The sequence below is a fragment of the Blennius ocellaris genome (genome assembly GCF_963422515.1).
Source record: "Blennius ocellaris genome assembly, chromosome: 3".
Lineage (NCBI taxonomy): Eukaryota > Metazoa > Chordata > Actinopteri > Blenniiformes > Blenniidae > Blennius > Blennius ocellaris.
This window is the reverse complement of record NC_137652.1, coordinates 675907-688406: the sequence shown is the minus strand read 5'-3', so window position 1 is coordinate 688406 and position 12500 is coordinate 675907. Positions and strand designations below refer to the sequence as shown.

The window sequence follows — 12500 nt, the reverse complement described above, 5'->3', positions numbered from 1 at the left end:
TTCCTGAAGAGAGGAAAGAGTCTGAACTGTTCCTGAAGAGAGGAAAGAGTCTGAACTGTTCCTGAAGAGAGGAAAGAGTCTGAACTGTTCCTGAAGAGAGGAAAGAGTCTGAACTGTTCCTGAAGAGAGGAAAGAGTCTGAACTGTTCCTGTAAAGAGAGGAAAGAGTCTGAACTGTTCCTGAAGAGAGGAAAGAGTCTGAACTGTTCCTGAAGAAAGGAAAGAGTCTGAACTGTTCCTGTAAAGAGAGGAAAGAGTCTGAACTGTTCCTGAAGAGAGGAAAGAGTCTGAACTGTTCCTGAAGAGAGGAAAGAGTCTGAACTGTTCCTGAAGAGAGGAAAGAGTCTGAACTGTTCCTGTAAAGAGAGGAAAGAGTCTGAACTGTTCCTGAAGAGAGGAAAGAGTCTGAACTGTTCCTGAAGAGAGGAAAGAGTCTGAACTGTTCCTGAAGAGAGGAAAGAGTCTGAACTGTTCCTGAAGAGAGGAAAGAGTCTGAACATTTTACTAACATGACTGCTTTTCAGGGTTCCCTGTAAACTGTGGAACTGCTTCTGTTCTCTTATAAAAGTTTAATAGATGATTAGTTGTTATCAGAGTTTAATAGATGATTAGTTGTTACTAGAGGCCTCCTTACAGAACGTGTCGACCCCGCGGTATCAACCGACCAATCACGTCGCTCGTTACTGGGCGGAACACAAACAGGAAGTCAGTTTTCTACTGGAGACGATCATTTGCTAGATTCTGGTCAAAAAAGAGGAATTCAGACAAATTCAGACGGTGAAAAGTTGTGATGGACGTTAGTCACTGATTTGAGAGGCTTTGAACAACACGTCCGTCTCTTTGACCGTCCAGAAGGACTGAAACCATCACTGTCCTCTCCTGGTCTCCTGGTCTCCAGTCAGGGACCAGGAGACCAGGCTGAGGAGGGTCCAGAGTCACGGTGCTTCAGACTGTAGCTGGAGGTTGAGGACAGGGACAGTGAAGGACGAGGGAGGACGTGTCTTGACCCTACAGAGGACGGTCTCTCTCTGGCAGCTGCTTCCTGGATGGCGTCGGCGTTGCCCGCGGCCTGCCTGTCTGAGGAGCAGTTCACCTGCTCCATCTGCCTGGACGTCTTCACCGACCCGGTGTCCACGCCGTGTGGACACAGCTTCTGCCAGGTCTGCATCTGCTCCTACTGGGACCGGGGGGGCAAGTCCTCCAAGCACTGCCAGTGTCCCCTGTGCAAGGAGACCTTCCGGAGGCGTCCGGAGCTGCACATCAACCGCACCCTGAAGGAGATCACCGAGCAGTTCAAGCAGGTGGCCGACACCGGCGTGCCCATCGACGCCGAGCCGCCCAGCCAGCACCACCTCCTCCACCCGCCACCGCCCAGCCAGCACCACCTCCTCCACCCGCCACCGCCCCCCCCTCTGCTCCCCAGGCCGGGGGAGTTCTCCGAGAGCCTCATTGCTGAGATGAGGTTGCGTTTTCAACAACTGGGAGCATCTGGGTCGGTTCCGGACGACGTCTCGCAGAGTCCTGGGGTTCCTCAGGGTTCCGGTAGAACCGGCACCGCTCAGACCTTCATGCCTCAGAACCCGGAGCAGAGCGACACACCGCCACCCAGCAGGTACGCCCATCAGGCAGTCTGTCGGTTCCAGAACCGTCACCACTCAGGTTCTAACAGCAAAGCTAAAAGTAAATACGACGTTCAAGTTGTTGGTTCCTGGAACTTCTTCTTTTTCCACATGTGACCAGTGAGGCTCTGTTTCAGACTGCGCAGTTCTGAAGTAAGACCAAATAACACAATAATACTTAAGTTAATAATACTTAACTGTCTGCAGCGGGACTCCTGCCAACGTGACGGAGCTTTACATTGGTCTCCATTGGTCTCCATTGACCTCCATTGGTCTCCATTGACCTCCATTGGCCTCCATTGGCCTCCATTAGCCGCCATTGGTCTCCATTGGTCTCCATTGGTCTCCATTGACCTCCATTGGTCTCCATTGGCCTCCATTGGCCTCCATTGGCCTCCATTGGTCTCCATTGACCTCCATTGGTCTCCATTGGTCTCCATTGGCCTCCATTGGCCTCCATTGGTCTCCATTGGCCTCCATTGGTCTCCATTGGTCTCCATTGGCCTCCATTGGTCTCCATTGGCCTCCATTGGTCTCCATTGGCCTCCATTGGCCTCCATTGGTCTCCATTGGTCTCCATTGGCCTCCATTGGTCTCCATTGGCCTCCATTGGTCTCCATTGGCCTCCATTGGCCTCCATTGGCCTCCATTGGCCTCCATTGGTCTCCATTGGCCTCCATTGGCCTCCATTGGCCTCCATTGGCCTCCATTGGTCTCCATTGGTCTCCATTGGTCTCCATTGTTCTCACTTGATATTCCGTTGTCGTAGCAACAGGAACAGCGTCGCCAGCGATCCAACCCTCCCTCTTTGCCCCGCCCACCTGAGAGGACTGGAGTTCTTCTGCCACACCGACAACACGTGTGTGTGCAGTGTGTGTGTGGAGACGGTGGAGCACCGGGGCCACAGCCTGACCCCCGCCAAGAGGGAGTGGCTCATCAAGAAGGTGTGTGTGTGTGTGTGTGTGTGTGTGTGTGTGTGTGTGTGTGTGTGTGTGTGTGTGTGTGTGTGTGTGTGTGTGTGTGTGTGTGTGTGTGTGTGTGTGTGTGTGTGTGTGAAACGCAGCTGTAATCCAGAAATATGCCGACGGTGGAGTCTGGGGGTAAGGGCGTGCCCCCCCACCCGGCCAGCAGGGCGGCGTCAGGCTGCAGCAGCTTGTTTACTGGATAGAAAGACTCGCTTCATTTTCTTTATGCTGTAATCTTAAACAGAGATATAATTAATAATGGATTTTTAAATTCAGCAGGATGTTGCAGCTGTCTGTGGTCGTCTGTGGTCGTCTGTGGTCGTCTGTGGTCATTTATGGTCGTCTGTGGTCGTCTGTGGTTGTCTGTGGTCGTCTGTGGTCGTCTGTGGTCGTCTGTGGTTGTCTGTGGTCATTTATGGTCGTCTGTGGTTGTCTGTGGTCATTTATGGTCGTCTGTGGTCGTCTGTGGTCGTCTGTGGTCGTCTGTGGTCGTCTGTGGTCGTCTGTGGTCGTCTGTGGTCGTCTGTGGTCCTCTGTGGTCCTCTGTGGTCGTCTGTGGTCGTCTGTGGTCGTCTGTGGTTGTCTGGTCCTCTGTGGTCGTCTGTGGTCGTCTGTGGTCGTCTGTGGTCGTCTGTGGTTGTTGGTCCTGTGTTGAGTCTTCCGTCTCAATCAGCAGCAGGTCCACACAACCTTTCCTTGTTACGCTGAAGCGATTTATTGCATAATCAGAAAAATGTCCTTTTCTCAGTTTGGGGTGTAGTTTGTGCTCCGAGAAGCCGAGGCTGGGTGGAGGCTGGGTGGAGGCTGGGAAGGAGCCACAAGGGTGGAGGAGTGACGTAGTGGTCAGCTCAGTGTGGTCTGTGTTTGTCCTCTAGTCTCGGTTGGGGATCACAGAGATGGAGCTGAAGGACCTGATCAGTGAACGAGAGAGGAAGGTGGAGGAGATCCAAGCCTCCATTCAGGAGATCCAGGTCAGGTTCCAGTCCTGGTTTTCCACGACTGATAATTCTGCAGTTCCACCATTTGATGACATTGAAATACAAAGAAACTCCAGGTTCACCCAGTGCTGACATTAACAAGAAGCAGAGACAGCAGCTCTGCAACAACTGAAACGTCAGCAACTGTCACATTACTAGTAATCTATTACTAACAGGTAATAACATGACAGTTACTTTGCTGTGAAGCAACTCTTTTATAAGTTCCTAGAAACCTTTTGGGTTCAGTCTTCCATTACGTGATGCTCTGAACTGTGTCGCAGGTTTTCAGTTTTACACTCTGTTACCGACTGTTACAGACTGTTACTGACTGTTACGACTGTTACTGACTGTCACCGACTGTTACTGACTGTCACCGACTGTTACTGACTGTCACCGACTGTTACTGACTGTCACCGACTGTTACTGACTGTCACCGACTGTTACTGACTGTCACCGACTGTTACTGACTGTCACCGACTGTTACCGACTGTCACCGACTGTTACCGACTGTCACCGACTGTTACCGACTGTCACCGACTGTTACCGACTGTTACGGACTGTTACACTCTGATACCGACTGTTACCGACTGTTACACTCTGTTACCGACTGCTACCGACTGCTACAGACTGTTACACTCTGTTGCACTCTGTTACCGACTGTTAAAGACTGTTAAAGACTGTTACCGACTGTAACCGACTGCTACCGACTGTAACCGACTGTTACCGACTGTTACCGACTGTTACCGACTGTTACGGACTGTTACACTCTGTTACCGACTGTTACCGACTGTTACCGACTGTTACGGACTGTTACCGACTGTTACCGACTGTTACACTCTGTTACCGACTGCTATCGACTGTTACAGACTGTTACACTCTGTTACCGACTGTTAAAGACTGTTACCGACTGTTACCGACTGTTACCGACTGTAACTGACTGCTACCGACTGCTACCGACTGTAACCGACTGTTACCGACTGTTACGGACTGTTACCAACTGTTACGGACTGTTACGGACTGTTACACTCTGTTACGGACTGTTACCGACTGTTACGGACTGTTGCGGACTGTTGCGGACTGTTGCGGACTGTTGCGGACTGTTGCGGACTGTTACCGACTGTTACCGACTGTTACACTCTGTTACCGACTGCTACCGACTGTTACAGACTGTTACAGACTGTTACCGACTGTTACCGACTGTTACACTCTGTTACCGACTGTTACCGACTGTTACACTCTGTTACCGACTGTTACCGACTGTTACACTCTGCTACCGACTGTTACGGACTGTTACCGACTGTTACCGACTGTTACACTCTGTTACCGACTGTTACCGACTGTTACCGACTGTTACCGACTGTTACACTCTGTTACCGACTGTTACACTCTGTTACCGACTGTTACCGACTGTTACCGACTGCTACCGACTGTAACCGACTGTTACCGACTGTTACGGACTGTTACGGACTGTTACACTCTGTTACCGACTGTTGCGGACTGTTACACTCTGTTACCGACTGTTACCGACTGTTACACTCTGTTACCGACTGTTACCGACTGCTACCGACTGCTACCGACTGTTACCAACTGTTACCAACTGTTACGGACTGTTACACTCTGTTACTGACTGTTACGGACTGTTACCGACTGTTACCGACTGTTACACTCTGTTACCGACTGCTACCGACTGTTACAGACTGTTACAGACTGTTACAGACTGTTACCGACTGTTACACTCTGTTACCGACTGTTACCGACTGTTACACTCTGTTACCGACTGTTACGGACTGTTACCGACTGTTACACTCTGTTACCGACTGTTACCGACTGTTACACACTGTTACCGACTGTTACCGACTGTTACCGACTGCTACCGACTGTTACCGACTGTTACCGACTGCTACCGACTGTTACCGACTGTTACCGACTGTTACCGACTGCTACCGACTGTTACAGACTGTTACAGACTGTTACAGACTGTTACCGACTGTTACACTCTGTTACCGACTGTTACCGACTGTTACACTCTGTTACCGACTGTTACGGACTGTTACCGACTGTTACACTCTGTTACCGACTGTTACCGACTGTTACACACTGTTACCGACTGTTACCGACTGTTACCGACTGCTACCGACTGTTACCGACTGTTACCGACTGCTACCGACTGTTACCGACTGTTACCGACTGTTACTGACTGAGCAGTTTGATGTTCGTCACAATTCAAAGATCCACGTTTGTCCCGGTTGCAGACTGCTGCTGAGAGACAGACGGACGAAGTGATTTGTGGTTTCGCCAAACTCATGTCCAGTGTGGAGGTCTGCCAGGCCCAGCTGCTGGAGGTAAGGTCATGTCCAGCGTGGAGGTCTGCCAGGCCCAGCTGCTGGAGGTAAGGTCATGTCCAGCGTGGAGGTCTGCCAGGCCCAGCTGCTGGAGGTAAGGTCATGTCCAGCGTGGAGGTCTGCCAGGCCCAGCTGCTGGAGGTAAGCGACCCCCATCAGAGACTCCAGAGGGTTCCAGGTCCTGCAGACCTCCTCATGGTCCCAGAAGAACCAGACTGAAGTCCAGCAGAGCAGCTCGACGTCATTTAGCTGTGCAGCACTGCTCTGCTGGACTCTGGTCTTGTCCTCATGGGGGACGGAGGGTCTGGTCCTCATGGGGGACGGAGGGTCTGGTCCTCATGGGGGACGAGGGTCTTGAGGCTGGTCTGGTCTGTGGCAGGTGGTGGAAGGGAACCTCCAGGCAGCAGAATCCAGAGCCCAGGTTCTCCTGAAGGACCTGGAGGAGGAGCTGACGGAGCTGAAGAGGCGGAGGGCGGCCATGAACCAGGCGGTGCTTTCTGACGACTACGTCTTCTTCCTCAAGGTACCGCTGCCTCGTGTGGTGATGTCATCAACAAGATGTCATCAACAAGATGTCATCAACATGATGTCATCAACATGATGTCATCAACATGATGTCATCAACATGTCATCAACAAGCTGTCATCAACATGATGTCATCAACAAGATGTCATCAATATGATGTCATCAACACGCTGTCATCAACAAGATGTCATCAATATGATGTCATCAACATGATGTCATCAATATGATGTCATCAACATGATGTCATCAACAAGATGTCATCAACATGATGTCATCAACATGATGTCATCAACAAGATGTCATCAACATGATGTCATCAACAAGATGTCATCAACATGATGTCATCAACAAGATGTCATCAACATGATGTCATCAACAAGATGTCATCAACATGATGTCATCAACAAGATGTCATCAACATGATGTCATCAACAAGATGTCATCAACATTATGTCATCAACATTATGTCATCAACAAGATGTCATCAACAAGATGTCATCATGTTGATGACATCAACAAGCTGTCATCAACATGATGTCATCAACAAGCTGTCATCAACAAGCTGTCATCAACATGATGTCATCAACATGATGTCATCAACAAGATGTCATCAACAAGCTGTCATCAACATGATGTCATCAACATGATGTCATCAACATGTCATCAACAAGCTGTCATCAACATGATGTCATCAACAAGCTGTCATCAACATGATGTCATCAACATGATGTCATCAACATGATGTCATCAACATGATGTCATCAACATGTCATCAACAAGCTGTCATCAACATGATGTCATCAACAAGCTGTCATCAACATGATGTCATCAACATGATGTCATCAACATGATGTCATCAACATGTCATCAACAAGCTGTCATCAACATGATGTCATCAACAAGATGTCATCAACATGATGTCATCAACAAGATGTCATCAACATGATGTCATCAACAGATGTCATCATGTTGATGACATCAACAAGCTGTCATCAATATGATGTCATCAACATGATGTCATCAACAAGATGTCATCAACATGATGTCATCAACAACATGTCATCAACATGTCATCAACAAGATGTCATCAACATGATGTCATCAACAAGATGTCATCAACATGATGTCATCAACAAGATGTCATCAACAAGATGTCATCAACATGATGTCATCAACAAGATGTCATCAACATGATGTCATCAACAGATGTCATCATGTTGATGACATCAACAAGCTGTCATCAATATGATGTCATCAACATGATGTCATCAACAAGATGTCATCAACATGATGTCATCAACAACATGTCATCAACATGTCATCAACAAGATGTCATCAACATGATGTCATCAACAACATGTCATCAACATGTCATCAACAAGATGTCATCAACAAGATGTCATCAACATGATGTCATCAACAAGATGTCATCAACAAGATGTCATCAACAAGATGTCATCAACAAGATGTCATCAACAAGATGTCATCAACAAGATGTCATCAACATGATGTCATCAACAAGATGTCATCAACAAGATGTCATCAACAAGATGTCATCAACAAGATGTCATCAACAAGATGTCATCAACATGATGTCATCAACAAGATGTCATCAACAAGATGTCATCAACAAGATGTCATCAACAAGATGTCATCAACAAGATGTCATCAACATGATGTCATCAACAAGATGTCATCAACATGATGTCATCAACAAGATGTCATCAACAAGATGTCATCAGCATGATGTCATCAGCATGATGTCATCAACAAGATGTCATCAACAAGATGTCATCAACAAGATGTCATCAACATGATGTCATCAACAAGATGTCATCAACAAGATGTCATCAACAAGATGTCATCAACATGATGTCATCAACAAGATGTCATCAACAAGATGTCATCAACATGATGTCATCAACAAGATGTCATCAACATGATGTCATCAACAGATGTCATCATGTTGATGACATCAACAAGCTGTCATCAATATGATGTCATCAACATGATGTCATCAACAAGATGTCATCAACATGATGTCATCAACAAGATGTCATCAACATGATGTCATCAACAACATGTCATCAACAACATGTCATCAACATGTCATCAACAAGATGTCATCAACATGTCATCAACAAGATGTCATCAACAAGATGTCATCAACATGATGTCATCAACAAGATGTCATCAACATGATGTCATCAACAAGATGTCATCAACAAGATGTCATCAACAAGATGTCATCAACAAGATGTCATCAACAAGATGTCATCAGCATGATGTCATCAACAAGATGGCCGTCCTCCCTGAGCCCGGCTCAGCAGAGTTGTGTAGGAAAACCTGACGACACGGTGAAGGTACAGAAAGAACATAACCTGAACTGATCAAGAGCTCCAGGTGCTCGATCACATACTGTCACCACATCTGTCATGATAGCATGTTAGCCGTTAGCTCACGTCGATGCTAACTAGCCTGTCAGGTAGCCAGCGAGAGCAGCGTGAATATTACGAAATAATAACCCCAAAGAAATCCAACCACAAATAAACATTGACTTTAAGCTGCTTTCTTCACTTTCCTTCAACAAGACAGTTTGATTCAGTGAACGAGATTCGACATTAGTTGTAATGATGATGTTTGTTGTGTCCCTGCAGACGTTCCCCTCGCTGTCCAGCCCCCCCCCCACCAAGACCTGGTCCAGCGTCTCCGTCTCCTCCCACATCACCTCCGGAGACTTTGTCCGGAGCCTCAATGAGACGGTGGACAAACTTCAGGACCAGATCAACAAGCTGCCAGACGTCTGTAGGTTTCACTCTGAACAACACTGCATCATGTCCCTGAAGGTCACTGCTTTGTTTACTACAACAACAACAACAACAACAACAACAACAACAACAACGTCTCTGATCAAGTCCAAAGTGAGGTGACATTGTGTGTGACTCGTTCTGACGCCGCCACTAAAGACCAATGAAAAATAAAGAGACAAAGATAAACAACAAAGAGACGAATGTTGAGGAGAAAATCTCACAAAATAAAATGATAAATGTAAAATTAGTTTTTCTTCATTCCTGGAACCAAGATGGAATCTTTAGAATAGTTGACAGCAGTGATGGAGGTTCCCTCCACCAGCAGCCCAGACCAGCAGGGACCAACAGGGACCAACTGTCCCCCCACGGCCCAGTCCAGCCCCTGTGGAGGAGGGACACTCAGTACCCACTGCCCCAGACCCCTATGCTGGACTCTGTGGGTGGGGGCTCCCAGGAGGAAGAGAAGGGGTCCGGCCGGGGCCCCACGGGTACAGGCCTGGCCACCAGGAGCTCAAGCCCCAACCCCAGGCCTGGGTCCAGGGTGGGGTCCAGGGTGGGGTTCAGGCCTGGGTCCAGGGTAGGGTCCAGGGTGGAGTCCAGAGTGGGGTCCAGGGTGGGGTTCAGGCCTGGGTCCAGGGTGGAGTCCAGGGTGGGGTCCAAGGTGGAGTCCAGGGTAGGGTCCAGGGTGGGGTCCAGGCCTGGGTCCAGGGTGGGGTCCAGGGTGGGGTTCAGGCCTGGGTCCAGGGTGGAGTCCAGGGTGGGGTCCAGGGTGGAGTCCAGGGTAGGGTCCAGGGTGGGGTCCAGGGTGGGGTCCAGGGTGGGGTCCAGGGTGGGGCCCCGGCTGCGCCTTGCTGGACAACATCAGGCTTCTCTTTGGGGGGTCATCCATTCGGGGCTTTTGTAACTGCCTTTAGTGTGACCCGCCACCGAGGACCTGTTGGTCTTGGGAGACCCTACTGGGGCCATAAAGCCCCCGACAACATAGATCCTAGGACCAGTCCACAGTAGACCAGCAGTTCCAGGGTAGACCCCCGCAGTCCTGAGTGATTCTGAAACAAAACAGCTTCATATCGTCAAGTTTATTTCCAACATGTGTGACGTAGGGAGTCTTAGATTTCAAGGACCACCTGGACCACCAGGACCACCTGGACCACCTGGACCACCAGGACCACCTGGACCAGGAGAACCGTCCAACATGTCATTTGTTACTGAGGCAAAAATGAACAAGTCTAAAATGACAAATTGTGAATAATTCCAGGATGAATTGAAAAGTGTGTTTGTGTTTTGTGGTGACAGGCCAGAGACCCCCGGTGGACCCGTCTGTCCCCCGACCCAACATCAGTAAGACCTCTGTCCACACAGACACTCGGGGACTTGTTGTGACGGCTTTGTGTTGTTGTTGAGCTGACGGAAGGTGTTTGTGTCCCTGCAGAGGTGAGGAGGGTCCAGGAGTACGCAGGTGAGTGACTGTCCTGGTCCTCCAGGTGGCGCCACCTCCAGGTTCTGCTTGCTAATGACGGCCGCCTTGCTCTGTGTGCCAGCCGACATCACCATGGACCCCGGCACCGCCCACCCCCGCCTCCTCGTCTCCGAGGACGGGAAGCAGGTGCAGTGTGGGGAGCGCCACCAGCTGGTGCCCGACAACCCCGAACGCTTCGACCGGGTGGTGTGCGTCCTCGCCCGCCAGGGCTTCAGCTCGGGCCGCCACTACTGGGAGGTAGGCGGAGCCACCGCTGGCGCTTTGCACTGCACTTCCTGTTTCACCGCCACACCCTCACACTTTGGCCAGACATTTTTACAACTTTTGCTCTTCGGCCCATTTTCTACCAAAAGAGCCGAGTTGCCGTGGTCGGAGTGTCAGTCACCAGAACCCGCCATCTTCCTCCAAATACCGACTTCCTGTTGAGTTTTCCGTTCGGCCACAAGGGAGTTAATTGTTCGTCTGGTTACGTACACATTTCTAGAGCTCTCGTAGAATGGGGGTCAATGTTACAGGTGGCGCCGTTGAGCCATTTCACAGGTCACACCTTGTACCGGGACTCACATGATCCAACATTTGACCAGATCTGACGAATGTTTCACAAAACGTTCTCTGTGACCCCGTCGGTTCAGGATGACAAAGAATCAGCATTGTCAACATTTCAGAAATGAAAACTAGATAGGTCTAGACCGTAGCTGGCATTAGCGAGATCCAGCAAGGCAAGCAAGTTTACAGCGACAAGCATCAATCGGTCTATAGAACACGTAGCACTGTCACAGCTTGGAGATCTCGCAGTAGAGTCTTCAAGCGAGTACACAATCATGGAGGACATAACACAAGATGCAACGTCAGAATGCAACATCATTATAGAACCGTAGCCCTCGGTTCACATGTGAATTAGTAGAAAACATAAGGAACATGAGAAAAGTCGAGGCCGAGGGAACCAGACGAGGTTCAGAGCTGACAGAACGGTAACTGAGTCATCTGGTCTCGCTGGTGGTTCAAGGCCTCGTCTCCGCTGTGGTCTTCAGGTGGAGGTGGGACAGAAGACGGACTGGGACCTGGGCGTGGCCAGTCGCTCCGTCAACCGGAAGGGTAAGATCACGGTGAGCCCGGCTCACGGCTACTGGTTCCTGAGCCTGCGGGACTACAGCGACTACGCCTTCAGGACCGAGCCCGCCACCAGCCTGGCCGTCGGCGCCAAGCCCTCCCGGGTCGGGGTCTTCGTGGACTGCGACAAAGGCCTGGTGTCCTTCTACGACGTGGAGGCCCGGGTCCTCATCTACACCTTCAATGACACTTTTTCCGACACCATCCACCCTTTTTTCAGCCCCTGCACCAACAAGTCGGGGCGAAACGACGGCCCGCTGACCATCTGCCCCGTCGCCGAGGCGGAATGAAGTGAGCTTCAACATGTGAGCCGACCTCGGACCAGGAACCTCAGACCAGGATCCTCAGATCAGAAACCTCGGACCAGGAACCTCAGACCAGGATCCTCAGATCAGAAACCGCGGACCACAAACCGCGGACCAGGAACCGCGGATCAGGTGACGGGACAGAAACGCTGCTGGTTTGACCGACGAGTCGCTTCCGTCAGTTTTTGGTCGTGATTTCAGTCCTAAATTGAAATGAGGCAGTTTTCCTGAGGGACGGAGTCCAGGGCCCGGTTCTGGGATTTGATGCGTCAAGTTCAGTTAAAACTATATTTATATTGTGTCTGTTTATAGATAAATATTTACCTTTTGTGGTCCGTGTGGTTTCTGTGTCGGAGCTCTGGGCCTCA

General features: G+C 49.8%; 1 protein-coding gene across 2 annotated transcripts in view; it reads left to right on the top strand.

Moving 5' to 3' along the window:
• LOC308149129 (E3 ubiquitin-protein ligase TRIM39-like) overlaps positions 1 to 12500 on the top strand; it is a 21117-nt gene that overhangs the window by 8553 nt on the left and 64 nt on the right. For both annotated transcript variants that reach the window (XM_080520797.1, XM_080520796.1), the window contains 10 exons: positions 1035 to 1611; positions 2388 to 2562; positions 3459 to 3554; positions 5813 to 5902; positions 6282 to 6425; positions 9085 to 9232; positions 10534 to 10578; positions 10670 to 10696; positions 10779 to 10954; positions 11749 to 12500. The exon at positions 11749 to 12500 is cut by the window's right edge and continues 64 nt beyond it. In XM_080520797.1, coding sequence (XP_080376923.1) covers positions 1035 to 1611; positions 2388 to 2562; positions 3459 to 3554; positions 5813 to 5902; positions 6282 to 6425; positions 9085 to 9232; positions 10534 to 10578; positions 10670 to 10696; positions 10779 to 10954; positions 11749 to 12117 — 1847 coding nt within the window. In that variant the 3' untranslated portion in view covers positions 12118 to 12500. The remainder of the gene's footprint in view (positions 1 to 1034; positions 1612 to 2387; positions 2563 to 3458; positions 3555 to 5812; positions 5903 to 6281; positions 6426 to 9084; positions 9233 to 10533; positions 10579 to 10669; positions 10697 to 10778; positions 10955 to 11748) is intronic.